At 36.6% G+C, this 17,824-nt stretch overlaps 1 protein-coding gene across 4 annotated transcripts in view; it reads right to left on the bottom strand.

Moving 5' to 3' along the window:
- Nucleotides 1–2,759: 2,759 nt before the first annotated feature.
- NUBPL (NUBP iron-sulfur cluster assembly factor, mitochondrial) overlaps nucleotides 2,760–17,824 on the bottom strand; it is a 284,585-nt gene continuing 269,520 nt past the window's right edge. For all 4 annotated transcript variants that reach the window (XM_077784050.1, XM_021542657.3, XM_077784052.1 and 1 more), the window contains 3 exons: nucleotides 16,143–16,263; nucleotides 12,154–12,236; nucleotides 2,760–3,347 (listed from right to left, as the gene is read on the bottom strand). In XM_077784050.1, coding sequence (XP_077640176.1) covers nucleotides 3,285–3,347; nucleotides 12,154–12,236; nucleotides 16,143–16,263 — 267 coding nt within the window. In that variant the 3' untranslated portion in view covers nucleotides 2,760–3,284. The remainder of the gene's footprint in view (nucleotides 3,348–12,153; nucleotides 12,237–16,142; nucleotides 16,264–17,824) is intronic.

Genomic DNA, 17,824 nt, shown 5'->3' on the forward strand with positions numbered 1-17,824 from the left:
ATCAGAGCAACTAAAACAGATGGTACTTTGAACTTGAATTAGTAGGCAAAAACTAACCTGCAAACTACTTTTTTCTCATAACTTCAAATAACAGGGTTTTTTTGTTGTGAGGATCTAGCACCTAAGTATTGCACAAACCGTAGTCTCAAAGGCCAAACAATTCATTAACTGAACATAGCAGTAAAAAATTTACAGCAAAATACTTCATTAGCACAAACAATTCTATACCTTCTTTCAGTTTCATTTTCATTAAAACAAAAAACTTCTGAAAGCCAAGAAATGCAGTGTCAAGACACAGCCTGTAGGCTCCTCACCCAAGAAACTGCAGGGATTATCTGCAAACACAAGAACTGTGGTCACTATACAAAGGGTGATGTTGTGAACACAAAACTAAGTCTGACAGCAATGCAGAAGGATCTTGGGAGTCTGGGGAATCTTGCTGCTAACCTACACAGGAGGTAAACTGGGACTGACAATTGCCTCTGCCCCATTCCTGCCTGTTTGGTCCCTTGCCACCCTACCTTTCCTATTTCTTTCTCTTTCCTCCTCTGTGGGATTTTCCAGTGTGCACCTGAACTCACAGTGCTACAGACTTCAGTAATTCTGTGCTGATAACCAGGAGCACAGTAACCCTCCCCTGCTGGTGAGCAAAGAGCATCTACCCATACAGCTTGGAAAAGCCAGGGCCTCCTGCTAGGATTAACATTTTTAGAACAAAAAGATGTTAGTACACTAGGGAATATCAATTAGAATGAAGTGAAATAAATACTGGAGCTGAAAAGAGCATACAGCACTATGTGTCAAGTCTATAATTTATATACTAGAGTTAAATACCACCTTCTCCTGCTAAATCTCCAGCTATCCAACTCCCCCATTCAGTAACTTATATCAATGATTTCATGAATATACCTTCAAATATAGTATGTTGACTGGAATTCATTATTATGTATTCAATAGTGTACTATATAATAAAAAATATGAATATGTGTTTCTATAACATTAAGAAGCCATAACACTTCGCCTGTGCCCTTCATTTATTTTGCAGGAGAAGGTCTGGAAACAGTTTTTCACTCATGAGAATGAGGGAAATCAAGCAAATATGTTCTCAATTTAAATTTGTGTTGACTGTTGGTATCCCTAAACACAGACATGTCCTACCAATTCTGTACTATTACATATACATATGTATATACTTAAAATTACTGAGAATTTGCAATCAATAAATCAGCTACACCGTGTAATCCTTCCACGAAACTGTTGACTAAATATGAATTCTCAGCCTGGTGTAGAAACTATGCTTAATCATTATAACATAGTTTCTTGACAAAGGCATTCAAAATAATTCTGAAGCTGAAAGATTCAACAGAGGAAAACAACAGCATTTAATTAAAAGGGGAAAAAACGTAAAAAGGAGTAAAAATAAAAGAAAACTTGAAAGCAAATTTCATCCTTCAACTAACCCAAGAAATAATGAGAAAGAAACAAAAGAGGAGCTGAACAACCACTTATCTATATACTGATTGTTCATCCAGGCTCAACATGAATTAGGTGTCAGACATTCAAAAACTTAAGAGAATGAGAATTACAAATACTAACATTCAGATTATATCACTATCTTTTGCGAAAAAACAGTCAGAAATCCCAGTTGTTCCACTGAAATGTAAGATTATACTAGCCAAAACCACCACACAATTATTTACAGACATGTATATCAATGATTATGTTATGCAAAGCTAATAAATTTGTAGAGACAAAACTTAATTTAAAAAATATTATCAATAAAGTATGAAATGGCAGAACATTAAGACAGCTTTCATTTTTGTAAAGTATATCAGACAACTGAGAGGAACTGAGTATTTTGTCAATTCTACAGACCACAATAATATGCTACTGAAAAAGTTGATCACTGATGAGATTTCATAGGGGAGGGTGCAGGGAAGACGGTTCAGAGATTGACTTGATGCAAAAAAATCAACCATTCTGGACTATGTAATTTTATATATTTAGAAAATCACTTAAGCTTGAAATTCAACTCATCACTTGTGTCTAGATTTTTCATCTAAACTCTGGGTAAGAATATTACTTAAATATCATTAATGTAAATGTACACCAATTTTTATGTTGCATCACTTCAGTAAGAAAAAACTACATCCAAAATTCTGACTAAGTACTTGGAATACAGGGAAAAGCTTGTTCCCTCAGAGGCCAGCAGAAGAACTCCCTAGTATGGTTAAATTCACTCTATGGTAGGTAGGGTTATGATGTACGTTGAAGATACTGATACTTGACTGTGTAGATAAAAAAGCCTAAATGTCAACTCAAAGATCTAATTGTAAATGAAAACTCATTCCCTGAAGGCATAATCTTTCACTTCCACACACCAACACAAAGATCAAGGACAATGAAATAACAAACCAGAAGGCCATGCAGTTTGAAGACCAAATATTTCTTTACTTCAAAAATATATCTTTATATTCAACTTCCAAGTTGCTGCACTGTAGTAGAAATATGCAATCATAAATTTATCTTGATCATTTGCATTCCGTGGCAAACTGAGCTAAGGAAAAACATCTGGCTTTCAGTGAAGACCTCTGTTACCTTGTCTTCTGTCTGGGTTCATTATACTGTAAAACAGTGGAGAAATAAGCCTCAGGGTCACGTAATCCTTTCTCCACTAAACTGTGAATTGCCTCCCGATCGAACTTTATCCAATAATGAATGAATTTGTTCATCATCCATCATAAGAACTCTACAGAGTATATGTGGAATTTTTTAATCCTCTTTTAAGATGAATACAGAAAAGTACAGCAGTGAAAGAACTTATTTTGCTTCTTAAAATCTTGCAGAACTTAAGGACAGTTTGATAGCTAACCATGTAAAAATCTGAACAAAAACTGAAGGAAATTAGAGTACTGAAAATCCTGCTTAAAAATTAAATTTATGTCTTGGGATACCATTGTTATCCTTGCATGGAGAGGCTGTTTTTCATTCTTGACTTTAAAACATGGCACATGGAAAAAATGTACTTCATCCCTTCTTGCTTGATGATATAATTCAGCAGTTAAATACTGTATCACCATTTGCATACTTGAATCCTTTTGGACATAGCCAAAAAATGATGTAAAAAACAGTAAATATCACAATCATCATTTAACTCCTGGTAAATTAATTCCTGAAGAAGTTCTTAGAACTAACATATGGCCTCCATGTAACTAGGTAGCAGGACTCTTCTGCACTGGCTTCATCAAAGATCACTTTTTTGCTAAACTTCAGTGGTAAATGCTTCAAGCAGGAGGGACTGGTAGTCTTCTTAATATTTCCATAGCTATCTTTAGATAGGCTTTAGCCTGCAAAAACAGAAACATACATTGAGCACTCCATTTTCTACAGAAAGGAGTATTTCATAACTTATTAGGTATTTGTTCTTTTACACACAAAGTGAAAATCAAAGATGTTTAAATAAGCCTTTGTTCAGTAAAAACAATGCATTAATACACAAAATAAGCATATGCATTATAGAAAAATACTGGTGGGGGAATTTAAATTTAACTGATCAATTTGTCTTTAACAACAAGCAAAGTCAATAGTCTTCAGGAAGAGAAGCGATGAGGAAGACAGACTCTTTAGTCCCACATGCACTATTAATTATAAACTTTCTTCATCCTAACAACCAGGATGCACAGGATAGAGAATCAGAGAAAACAACAGCATTCAAAAAAAAAAAAAAATTGAGACAATTAATTCTTTACAGACTAGATTATCACCATGGAATTTCCTATTCAGATATTTAAAGTATTTTTAAAAAAGACACCTTCCCAAAAGACTGAAGTAGGTATTGGAAAGAACTAATTCCACAACACTAAAATCCACACAGTTGAAGCTCTCTTTCACACCAGCCTGTGACATCTGGTCAGACACCTTGAGCTGAAGGGCACAATAGCTCAGAACTGCAGGACTATGGAAAGAAACCCAAGTAAGCATACTTATGTTAATATTTCTAAAAACCATGACACAGCTAAGACCATAATCAGTCCACCATCAATTATTAACAAATTTAATGTCAAGGGACTTTTATAAAAACACTGTATAAAGTTCAACACAAAACAAACCCTGAAACTAAATCAAATTATTCCTGTACCAAGCTCAACAACTTGTAGTTGAAAGAGAACATCTTTTAAAAATCTCAAAGACTGATATAAGAATGTGTAATTAAAGCAGTGTTTTTGTGTATATGTATATACACACTGCACCTTGTTCCAGAGATTGATTACTTTCATTGTTAAAATGTACACCTTTTCTATAAATGGAATTTGTCATACTTCAGTTTCCAGCTGGCGCATCACATTCTGTGTCTGTCGAGTACACAGCAAAGTCCCCTGAGCTTGCTCCTACTCTGTCTCATAGTGACCAACCTACTCCATCCTCTCCAGTAAGTGTGCATACAGAGACCACACTGACAACCTTCACTGCTTTTCTCCACAATAATCCCTATCTCACTGATTTCTCCTGTCTCCTGCAGGATGGCTCTAATAATGTATTAGCCCTTGTATCTCTGATGAGCCTTTAAAGCAGCAAACAGACACATGCCAGAGGCCAGAGCTTGAGGGGAAGGAAGAAAAGGTCTGTCACGCCAGGGCCAGCAGTACTCACTGTCACTGCCCTGAACAAGGTGTTAGCCTTTTGCAAGGCCATGCACTGCTCACATCTGTCTCCCCTTTTTTAGGGATTGCTCCTGGCTTGTAGGGTTTTCTTTTTTGGCACTCTCAAGCTCTACACCTCATAGTCTCAGTGCTCACATCCCCTTAAAACTAAAGCCACAAAATTTTCCAAATTTGTAAGGAATAAATACAGCGAAACAGAATTGTTTTCTCTCACATACATGATTTTGTGGCAAGAATGACAGAATTAATTTACAACCTGGTCACAATCAGGAATTTCAAACTTCTATGGCTACAGTCACAGTGCAGTTGGGTAACAGCCTGTGTGCAACACTCGCCTCACTCAGCTATTAATGCCCTGGGTGGTCCAGCTACCCCCAACTAACCACTCACCTAGACAAGCCAATGGACTCACCTGAAGTTAGGTGACTGACTGAAGCTGCCTTTCTAGTAAAGTATTTGACTAATCGGTGTAGGAGCGCTCCAAGTAGGAATTTCAAACTACCCAGAACAGTCCCACAGGCAGCTCCCACTTTGCACAGATCAATTCATGTATTTTAATGAGTCAGTTAACAACCTGCATACAATACCTGGCCCAAGGTATTTGCCTGCTCCAGAGTTGACTAACTTGTACACAGAACTATAAATTCTGTAACTATATTATATAACTATATTCTAAAACTATAATGAGTAAGCTTGTATAAATGTTACCTTATGTCAAGAGCCCAATACATTTTAGATACTGTTCCCACAAAATGCTGTTAATGAGTGTTTGAGCATTTCCCCAATGTACATTTCTGTACACATTTCTGTACATTTCCCCAATGCACACTGATCTTCATTCGCCAAGCAGCTGATCACCACTTTGCAACAAGAGGTTCAGGGTGCAGCTCTTTGTAGTCAGCATTCCAGCATTACCTAGAGAGTGTTCTCACCAACAGGTCTTGCCTGTTGACCTTTGGGTTTTTTGTTTTCCTGAACCACTACTTTGTCTGTCAAACAGACCAGTATCTCATACATCTCCTTACAGAACTCTACCAGTCATCTGAGCCTTGAGTCTTGAGTCTTGGTTTCCTGTCTTTGAACGAATCATGTAGCCATGAGTGAGGACCTGTCTATCAATCAACATACCTGAAATATCTAAGCAGAATTTTGGTGACTGTGAATATGCACTACCTAAAAACTACCCTATGTATATTGAATAGTTTTTCCTACTCATGATCTTTTCTATGTGGCATCCATAGACAGAGAGCACAGCTCAGTTTAGCTGTTTAATCCAGCATTACTAAACAAAAGATAGGTTGCAAATGAAACCAGACATGGTTTACTATTTCCTTTCCAGGTGGAAAACCAGCAGAGAAAGAATAAAGGATGAGAAAGAATAAAGGATGAGTTCTTATTCATCACCCATAACCTTTTCCTTTTAATAGGATAACAGCAAACTTCTCAGGTCAGTTATTCCCTTAATGTTTGAAAGCTCTACATGAATGGTTTATAGATTTTCTGAAAACCATTTTTTTGCTGACAGACAACTTTATATTTAACAACAACATAACAGTTATCATTCCTCCTACTTCATGAGGATGAAGAAGCACACAGAAGATAGAATGCCCTAAATCCTGGCCAGACATGTTTATTATGAACACTGCCTAGATGGGGTCTGAGAGCAGCACTAGAACATATAGAGGTAGAGGTGGAAGGCAATGTACACAGAATAAAAAAAAAAAAAAACAACAAAAAACCACAAAAAAAAACCCAAAAACAAAACAAAACAACAACAAAAAAAAAATTATAAACAGCCACGTGAGAGACTGCTCACCTCTCAAACAGTGCTACAGTGCCAGAAGGGCACGGTTCTTAAGACCTCAAGGGCACAGCTGATAATGAAATGACTGATGACAGCATAGATGGTGGAGTAGGAAACAGAACCTGTAAAGTTCACCAGGAAATGGAGTGAAAAGTCCTACTTAGGAGAAATAATCAGAACATCCTGATTCATCACTATGTAACATAACTCTAGTATAATGGCTTAACAGATGTTGGGTAGATTTAAACTGGAAAACTTCTACTAGGCTCATCTAATTAAGCCCTACAATAATTCTAGGGAATATGAGCCTTTCAGTTATGGCATTTCATTCTCTCTAAAAATCTTACCCATGAGGGAAGTATGCATCATTGCTAAGATTACTGCAGACTGTACAGGTCATGGCTGACTCTGCCCTGTTGTCATGGATTGGACTGGTGTGGCCTGACCTGCTGGTTTGCTTTCCACTCGAGTGCAGATCTTAACCTGCCAACAGCTCATACAGTGCCTGCCAGTATCTGCTGCAACTGCCAAACACAAAACCCAACTTATAATCAACAAAGTAAAAGCAGGTAGGAGCTGATAGCACCTTTTCCTTCACCCAAACCACTCCACACGAACAACTTCAGACCAGCAACTCAGAAACACACACTGATCCCATCACTTGGTTATAGGCCTCAGACACCAGAGGATACAAATCCCAGTACTGACATGGTTTCTAATGTCTATTTCTGATTACAAGACTCCAAGACTATTAAGCTGCTTTATCCATCCTAGGAGAATCTGTGCAAGTCCTGACTGTCTGGAACATCAAATGCTGTGGATGCCAGTATATCTGTAGAGAAGGAAAAGGAATTTAAATCTGCCCAACTGACCTGTTAGGGTTTACAGTCTATTAATTGCTGAAGGAAACTAGCCACTATGAGCAACTAATCAAACAGTGACTATCACAAGGACAAATACTAGTCTTAACTACCATCTACTTGAAAATAAGCACAGCCAGCCAGTCATTGGTAACTTTGGTTCTTAGCACTCAATCAGTTCAATCATATTTTTAAATAGCTTTAATTTCCATGGAAATTGCTTGTTACTTTGACACAACTCCAGCCTTCAGTGCATGACTGAAGCTGCCTTCAAATGTCTGTATTTTACTGTGGTCAACTCAGAAGGCACTAAAAATATGATGACAAGTGCAGCTTTAAATGAGTCTACTTCAGATATAAGCTCCATGCCACCCAGAGAAATTCTTGGTTGCTACAAGAGGTCCAGAGACTATCTCACTCTGTTCCTCCTCTGGACAGCTCCATCCACCATAAGATTCTTCTTTGCATGTACTGGCAACTCTTGCCAAATTATGAAGCATCAAGTTAGAAAGGCAAACTTACTGAGACAGTAAAAGTCAATCCACACATTATAACATAAAATAGAAGAGACAGGTAAGAAAGCTGGATTTACAAAGCTAAAATCTCAAAGAAAAGTCCTCAGGGCTCATAGGAGATTTCCAATTAATCCTATATATCAGCAGTTGCAGCAGCCCAACCATTCTTAGGGGCAGCCCCAGCTGGGTAATACTGCTAACCCAAGGTGCCCTTGCAGACATCTAAAAACACATCCTGCCCAAAAAACACGGGTAAGTACAACAGTGCAAATCAAATGCACTGTAACATCCTTCAAACAGACTATCCTACACTCAGCATTTTCTTCAGCAGACAGAACCATAAATGAGGGTCTGATGATGCATTGTACTGTCTACACCCTGAATGAAGGATCTGAACCTACACGTACCAAACGCTACTGTGATGATTCAAAGGAAGCCTTGATGATAAAGGCATATTATAAATCATACCATGCAGCCTTCTTTAGGGTTTGCTTTTCTTTTAAAAATATCACTCCCTGGATTGACCACTCATTAAATGGAATTACAACTAAACTACAAAAAGGATTCTATGACTATTTGCTACCAGTACTCAAAATTTTCTCCAACTACTTCTCGCAATCTTTAAAAGGTTGTATGTTTTTACCCTACTTATGTATCACCCTTTCATAAACATTCTACAGAAGAAATGTCTCTGAATACAAATTTGAATTGTCTCTTTGGATGACACCACAGCAAGGTTTGGAACGTTCTGATTTAATTGAAAAGGGATTATTAACTAGACTTATTTTGCTCTGTTCCATCAGACTGCTGATGCATTGTGCCTCTGCTTTCCACCTTACTGGGCTTTTCCTCTTCCCTTATAAATGTGTGCAATTTATGGGACTCAGAATCCTTCACCTTAAAATCCTTCAACATTCACAGGATGTGAATGGACATACTGGTACATCAAATGTATTTTGTACTTGTTTGAGGTGGGAGGTGACAGGCAGGAGTTTGGTCCTCAGCAATCACAGATGGCCTCTCTGTTCTGCTAAGGTATTGATAAATCCACTGTGCCATCCAGGCTGTGATATATCCAAAGTTTCTAGCAAGAATTCCTCACAAAATAACCACCAACTGCTCCCTAAGTCTCTGAGCTTTATACTCACAGAAGGAAGGGCTCACAGGAACCTCTGTTTATGGTTCTCCCGGTGTGATGGAGAGTTCACTGGGCATTTAAGCAGCTCCTTTGATGGAAGAATAACTCCATTGCAATTAATCATGTTTTATATCTCTTGCTGTGCCTCCAGTCTTCTTAAATGCAAGCTTCAGGATGCCCCTTCCAAACACCTGTTTTGCTTCTGGCTCCTTTCCCATGGTCCATAGGAAGATCCAGTACATCTGAGTATAGTTAATTTCACCTAGTTTCAGTGATTCCTCATTAGTTTTCCCTATTCTACCTTTTCCCTTACATTTTTTCCCCAATTCTACCATTTTAGCAGCATTCCTGACTTTCATTTACAAGCTTTTGCTGTCCAGTGACTCTTGCATGTTTGAGCAAAAAAATGGAGCCTTGGCCAGCTAATCCACCTCCACAGTGTGATGGAGGAGAAAAATGCTCAGTTCATCTCCAGAAGGGTCTCACTCCAGAAGGTAAGCCCTCACTGTTGATTAAAGTAAGAAATTATAAGAAATTATATTCTTGTAGAGGATCTTGGGTCACTCCCAGCTGCTACATTAGGCTGACCATGCAAGTACAGCAATATTCCATTTCTACATCACAAAGTTTTATCAAAGAAGAATATTAAGAAAAAGCCACAGAAAAAGCCACCATTAAAACAACTAAGCAAACAGAAACACTGACACAGACAATGTTATACCAAGAGCAAAATCATTTTAGCAGCACTGTTATTTCTCCCAGGGGACTGCCTCAAGCTTCACCAAAAGAGAACTCCAGTCATCAAGCCTTCCTATCCTTTAGCTATATTGTCAATACTTTCCATAAGCAGATTAGTCTCATGCATTCTGTGCCTTCCCCAAGGAAGAGCTTTCTAAGTTCACATGTGTACCATTCTACAAGTAATTTCCTTTTTTAGCTCTTAGTAATTTCCTTGTCATTTGTGAAAAGGAAACCCCTTTTCCACCAACTACATCTAAGCTTTAAAATAATAAAATTTAGACAAGTTTGCTTGGACATTTTGAAATTCTAGTGTAAAGTCAGAGATATACTTTTATATATCTGCACGGCAAGATGAACCCCATGGCAGATGTGTAAGCAAAAATGTATTAACTGACATATTTTAGAAAACATTTTATTCTAGGCTTGAAAGAGCTCAAAAGGTGTGACAACATGCTGGGTTTCTAAGAAGTCAATCACCATCCCCGTTCCCTACTGTTTGAATCTGGTAGGTATTATTTCAGGTCTGTGATTCTGTATTTGATTTCTAAGTGTGTTCTAACAAAATCAGCATAGAATTTTGCATGAAAATCCCCTGCACATTTAAGTGACAAGAGCAGAGAATTTCAGCAGACATTGTTCTCTATCTGAAAAGTTGTTAATGCATGAATAGTCACAATTTCAGTTTATTTGCGAAACATGGTGATGACTGTCATGTATTAAATATTAGAATCTGACCTTATATGACCTCTCCCACCATCAGTTATGTGCTCAGAATTTAACTTTTCTTTGAAAATAAGAGAACGATATTTTTTCTATCTTTAAAATGAGAAGAAAACCAGGGATGAAGGAAAATTCTTTCCCATTCTATAAAGATTAGTGACATTTAAAAAAAAACACATTCTCTGAGGAGAACTATTATCTCAAAGACACAAAGGCAGAGAGGGATATTAAGAGTTTTCCCCAGAGTCACACGTATTTGTCAATCTTTATCCCTCTGCATATTTAACTTAATTGCCACAAATGGTGATTATAACCCATCCTTTTGTTATCAAGAACATAGTTCAAGGAGGAACAGATGGCAACACAACAGACTTTCTTGCCTTTTTATTTTCAGAATGCTATCCCAAACATGTCTGAGTTCTTTGCTCAACAGTCCAGCAAGCTACAGACTCTTGGTTATTACAGATTTCAGATACTGTGAGCCTTCCATCCCAGTTTCCAGCTGTTTTATTTCAGCTTTGACCAAAGCCATACATCCATTCAAACCTCCACATTGCAGACCAAACCTCCCAGAAAGAAACTACCATATGGATTATAGAGATTCCTTTTCAGATAGACCTGGACTCAAGATCTCTACATTATTCCCTACCATGGGCCTTGCCCAAACCTAGCAAAAACATGGCATTAAATCAGAAGTCAACACACCATAGTGCTGCCTCTTCTCTTTCAAAACAATACAATTTTAAGACTGTCACTGTTCTTCCAGAAATCTGCTCGGTATGTTAATAACACTGGATTAACAATGTCAATGCTCTCCTCCTCCCTTTTTTTTTTCCTTCTAAAATACTGGGAAGGAAAAAACACATTTCAGCATGTGCCTAGCAATCATGATATTGAAAAAGCTACTAACATTCACATGTTCCACAGGTACAGTCTACCTTATTGTGAAGTGATTCTACCATCTGTTATTAGCATTAATTATTTTTTCACTATATATCTTTACATCTAAGCAGCAGTCAAGAGTGGGGCTGCATTATGCCATATACTGTGTACAGCACCCTGCCCTACAGAGCCTGGCAAACAAACTAGCAGAGAAAGAAAGTATCAGACAGGAAAACATTACTCTATCAGCATTAATGAAATTTTGTATGCACACATATTTTTCTTTACAGATTTGCTTATTTGACTCCCACTACCTCACCAATTTTCCATTGACAATAGAATGTTATGGTAAATACACTGAAAAAATCCATTTCCTCATGTGTGCAAATTGCTCTGTTTCCTGCTAAATATAACCCAGGTACCGACAATATGAAGTTCTGTCCTAAACATCTTTGGGTAAGACCCTTTGACACTTTCCAGGCTGAGCAACCAAAGGGTTAACTGACAGTTTTAAAGGATCTACATTAGCTGCAAGGTCTCATGAGGCTTGACACTGACCTTCCTCCCGTTAGCGTGGCAGCATCTGGATCAAATCTTCTCTATTCTGAATTATTCAGCCTAATTAAACAAAACCAAACCCACAGAAGCAGAACAGATGACCAGGACCCCAAAATCAAGGGCCTGAGTTACTTACTGGTACTGCCTTCTTTTACTTTATTTCCTTACTTCATTCAAAAACCCGTTTCTTTCCAAGCAGCAGTAAGAAGCAGCACTCCCCATTCACTTTCAGAGGAGAGCTTTCTGTTGTTTAAGTGCAGTGCACCAAACTTACAGCATCACTTTGAGGCTGAGAGATCACAACAGGCTGTCCTGAATCACACGTCTCCCGTATATTAATGTGCAGTGGAACATCTCCTGCATCAAAAATACCAAGACACACATATGTGAACACCTAGTATTTCTTAAATGTTTCCTTAAAATAACCCTAAAGCAACTTGAAATCCAATTCCCATTCAGTATACTCTTTGAATCGCTTTATCTCCAAAAATTAGCATTTAAAATTAAAATTTGCTCCAGTATAGTTTACTTACAACCATAATGATTAATGCCAAACATATTTTGTATTTCTCATTTTCTGAGTAGAAAGGACCATGTTTTAGTCATTTATTACAGAAGGAAGGGTTTTTTGCCTCAAACACAGAAAAATACAGGCTGAGATACAAATTATTTTGTTTATGTGAAAGTAATTGTCTGAGTGTTAGGCTGAACAGTAAGTTGCATGATGAACAGTTGCCTATCTCCTCATTGTAAGTTCTTTTCAGTGCTGTTTTAAGATTTTAATCACTGTTCAAAGACTTCTTTGAATACCTAATTTCCAAATAATAGCATTTGTTTTTGTCCTTATTAAGCCTTGGATCCAATTCAAAGGTGGACAACTATTCAGTTCATTCTTCTTGCCAACAGAAATCTTCTTTATATTCTGCTTTTGTAATGAGCAGGGAACTGCCAGAGAGGAAAGGAACATTCTAAAGGAGAATCAATTAGCAGCCCTATTCCGTTCTGAGACATACTTCCTGAAACACAGATTTCACCACTACAAAAAACTTGAAGATTCCTATGTTTACTGCTATATAAATAATTTTGAAGTAAATTGAAGACCAACTTTCTTTTACTGGAAGACATAGCTACATTTTACATTATGGATAGCTGAAGACAGAACAGCCTACCTTAGTTCAAATCTGACATACCAGAAATCATATCAGTTTAATTCATACATTTTAGCAAACTAATTTAACTCAAATCAAGGCCAGTGTAAATTACTGAAAGTCAATGTATTCAGAAAAATAAACAGTTTAAAAAACTGTATGGAAATTGACAAGTTTTAAGAAATAAAAAAACCCAAACTCAAAGCAAATAGGAATACAAGCAAATAGTAAACACAAAAGCTGTGGCTCCATGATTAATGTGTTGAATCTTTGAAGAACATTATTATTATTATTATTTAGGATATTTACAGTCCATTTACTTCAATTTTTTTTCTTATTTATTTCAGTAATTAATAAATTTAGGTATAATAGTCTGTTCATGTATTCATTTTTTAAAAATTCAGGGAGTCCTCTGAAAGTTTTCTAACCATAATCATTCTGAATTGAATAACAGTAATTTGTAAATCTCCCTGATATTCACTTCCTACTCTTATTTTATGTAAAGACTAATCTTCTTTTTTTTCCTAAGGATGTTTTGGTAATGAAAAAATACTTCTTCAACATCAGCTTAATAACAATCTCCAATAACTACAAAATAGCAGCCTCTCTCCTTTCCTCCTCAGACTTACAAACATGTAATGGTACTACAAGAGCATACAGGACTTGTAAGAACAGAAGTGCAGTCCAAAGACAAAAAAATGCACTATGCATTATAATTCTAAAAAAATCAAAAATTTCTAATTTAACCAGAAGACATCAAAACCATCTGCATAGCTGTTTGGGTGGTAAGAGTTTGAGGAAGATAAAACTTTTGCACTATTCTTCACTACCCAATGTAATGGGAGCTCAACATTCCTGATATTAACTACTACTGACTGCAAAGAAAGAGAGTAATTTGAATTTACTGTAGGAAGAAAAATCAAAGAATTTTAAAAATCTGGCAGTCATTGCTGTTCATCAGGAACCAGATGGTGTTAAAAAAGTCAGGAATTGCAAAGGTCAGGATGGAACACAGAAATTATTATCTCAGTATCATGTATACCAATAGCATAGCTTCCTGGTCACAGTTACAGCCCTCAAGCTTCAGGGAAAAAATTTCAGACATGGGGAGAGGAAAACTCAGCAGCAAAAAGTCTCTCACAAACTTTGTCACATATTCCTTTAGAGAACAGTAAAAATACAAGACAATCAGAAGTATATGAAATAATGGACTTCACTTAAAAGTCTCCTGGCAACTGCTAATTGTCTTCTGCCATAAACAAAAATTCAGTAAAACTAATGACAGCCAACTCTGAGTAAGTGGAAGGACGATGCTTTTCAATCCTGCACATTGTTAGCCTGCAGAATTTGTCTGATGTTGGCTGACAAGCATCTTGTTGGGTTTCCAAGAAGGACCAGGTGCTTATCTAAACAAACAGAACAGCCATAGGTGTCAGAAAATATCAGCAAAATAAATTCAGAGAATCACTCATTTTAAATATATGCACTTTACAGACACATATGTAAAAATATATTCAAGGTTTTTGGGCAGGATTCAAGGAATACGGAGATAAAACTTCAATTTGGGATGGATTAACGTAAAATCTGCAAGCAGTAATTCTTACAATACCATATGGTATTATTATGTAATGGCCATCCCTGGAAGGAGGAGCATACTAATCAGATCAAGTACTGTAATTCAAAATTTAGCCCTTGGGGCATTATTCTTAATCTTAGTCTGGCTTTGCATTGACAGTTTGAAGTTAAACTTCACTCTGCTTTATTTTGTACATCTCATCTATCTCCTGCTAAATCTGTACATCTCTCCCATCACTTCTAATTAAATCCAATCACAATCAGTTCTGCACTCTTAGGAAATAACAAAAAACACCTATGGGACCAATGCCATGGTACATTATTCGTGCCTGCGTATCTAAATGCATGTTTGATTCAACAGCTTGCAGAGCATGTGCATCCATCCACATAACCCAGGGCTGTAGAAGTCCCCTTGGGCTCTGATCGCAACTCATTACATATTCAGAAAACTCAAAGATAGCCCAAAAGCATGTCTTTAATTATGTGTTGCCTTGCTATCTTAAGTCTGTGTCAGACCTTGATGTTTTTGTGTTGATCTTTCTAAGTGAGCTTCCTGGTTCCTTTTAATGAATTAGCTATGGAAAATCATTGAGGTAATTAGAGTAATATATGGAAACACATCATTAGCACATGCAATTACCCCATTTACCGACTTAATTATGCTGTGTTATATTCTTTACTTACAGCACAGGTTGAACCATGCCTTTTTAAATCACTCACGTATACTTTAAAGATCCATGTATATTTTAGCCTACAGGCATGACAGCTTAATCGTAGCTAATCATAGAATGGTTTAAGTTGGAAGGGATCTTAAAATCATTTCATTCCAAGCTCCCTTCCATAGACAGGGATGCCTTCAAGTAGAGCAAGTGGCTCAGGGCCCCATCCAAGCTAGCCTTGAACATTTTCAGGATTTGAGCACCCATGACTCTAGACAACCTGTGCCAGTCCCTCACAGTAAAGAATTTCTTCCTAATAACTAATCTAAATCTACCCTACTTCAGTTTAAAGAAATTCTCCATTGTCCTATCATTGCCTGCCTTTGCAAAAAGCCTCCAGCTTTCTTTTAAGACCCGTTTACATACCAGAAAGCTGCTGTAAGGCCTCCATTGAGTCAATATGTAACAACTCATTTCATTTAAACAAAATAAATGCAAAAATATTTATTGATATTACTAAACAGAGTTTAGGTCTGTCCTAAGACTAGAAGAAGAGAATTCTTGGTTATTTGTTAAAATTGCTGTATAGTCAAGCACATAATGAATTTCAGGTAATATAGCACATTGATATCAAAACAGTTCATGTTCTGAATTATTTGTGAATACAAAGATTTAAAGTGCAATTCAAGAATTTTCATATGCAATCAACATCACCATTACAAGGCTGTCAAGGAACAGAGCATACTACTTGTTAGTCCCATTATATCTGAAAACAGTCTGAACCCAAAGTAACCTAGGATATGCAGTTTCATCATTCAGTTAATGCTTCATGCACACCATTAAATTTTTCTTCAAAAATAAAATCATTTCCATATTCTTACCCAAAATATCCAGTCCAAGGGTTTTTGCCAGATCTCTTACGCCATCAGTTCCAAAAATATGTGTCTCATGCTTACATTTGGGACATTGGAAAACACTCATATTTTGAACCAGTCCTAAAACCTATCAAAGGAAAGGAAAGGATGCTCAAACCAAGCCGTGGTATTTCCATTATTCATCTCTGATAATACAGAATAGATTAGCTACTAAGAACCAACACAGCATGGTTATTTAGTAAAGGAATCACACTCAATAGCATTATCAGCTCTTATTAGTCATCTCAGTAGCACCATCATCTGTGCATTATTTCAATTTCTTCACATTTATACCTATTGAAGACTAACAGACTTATTTGTAACAAAAAGTACTTGCACAAACCTAACTTGCCAAGAACTCTCCCTGCCAGTATTTCATTTTCAAACTCTGGATAGTGGAAGAATTTTCATGCTGTGTTTTACAGTTTTGTACTTCGCATTTTTCAGGAAAGACAAAATAAAAACATACCATTACAAGAAATTTCAAATCAGATGAGCTTTTAAGGTATTTTTATAAGTTATCCTGTAGGGAAATGTTTTCAAAAAGAACCAGATTTGTTTTTCTTCTGAAGAGCAGTAACACGTTTTAAAGATCAAACAACAAAAATAATTATCTGAAACTAAGTGGCATAGCATAAAAATCTAATACCCACACCCTGGGTTCCTTTCCATTGATGCCAGGTTTTCCACATCATCCTTATAAAATATGTCAAACAAAAATTTACCAAGTCATTCACACAAACAGTCTTCTTTCACAATGTGAAATAATGCTAATAATCTCCTTTTATTCACATAGTAAACAAAACTCTTCAGGCAGAGCAAAATTTCCAGAAGTGATGAAAACACTGTTCAAATGCTACAGGATGGAAATTTCTATCCACCTGCTAAGAAATAGAATGTCTGCTTTAAGACATGCAATGTTACAACATTTCACTTTCAGATTTATACATTACCTCGGTAAGTCATATACACTATAGCTGAACTTTATAATACACCATGTATATTACTATTTACTTTGTAGTATTTTGTACTTCTACAATTTCCTGAACCTCCTAGTTTTGTGCTTGAACAAGTTGGTCTCCAGTTATTAGAGAAGAAACATATCCACTATGCTAATGAAGCATACCTAGGAGGAAACAGCAGTGTTCAGTGCGACCAACAAATATATTTTATTAAAAGTGAATGTACAACTTCCGGCAATGAACTTAAAATAAGAAAGTATGTTATTTACAATATCAGAATAAAAGTTTCCTTGGCTATAAGCTGAAATTTATCAAAATGGTCACCTGCTTTTTCTACACCAGAAAGTACATCTGATACATCTTCCTTAACTTATGTAAAACTCTCAGATAGTTTAATGCAAGGACCATTTTAAGATATACTATGATTTAAAAAAATTTTACCTACTTCCACCTCAAACCTTTACTTACCTACACCACAAACATACTTTCCCGCTTTTCTACTCTCTCCCAGGGACTGTCAGAGAAGCAAGAGGAACAAGAGTCTATTCACTGGGACATTATTACAGGTAAATTTATCATCCAGTTCTTACATTAGTAGAGACATGAAATAATACATGTCCAAGGGTATAAGGTGCAGGAACAGTAAAACAGCAACAGCCACAGCCTTCTACAGATGACCTCTAAGCA

The sequence above is a fragment of the Lonchura striata genome, chromosome 6 (assembly GCF_046129695.1).
Source record: "Lonchura striata isolate bLonStr1 chromosome 6, bLonStr1.mat, whole genome shotgun sequence".
Lineage (NCBI taxonomy): Eukaryota > Metazoa > Chordata > Aves > Passeriformes > Estrildidae > Lonchura > Lonchura striata.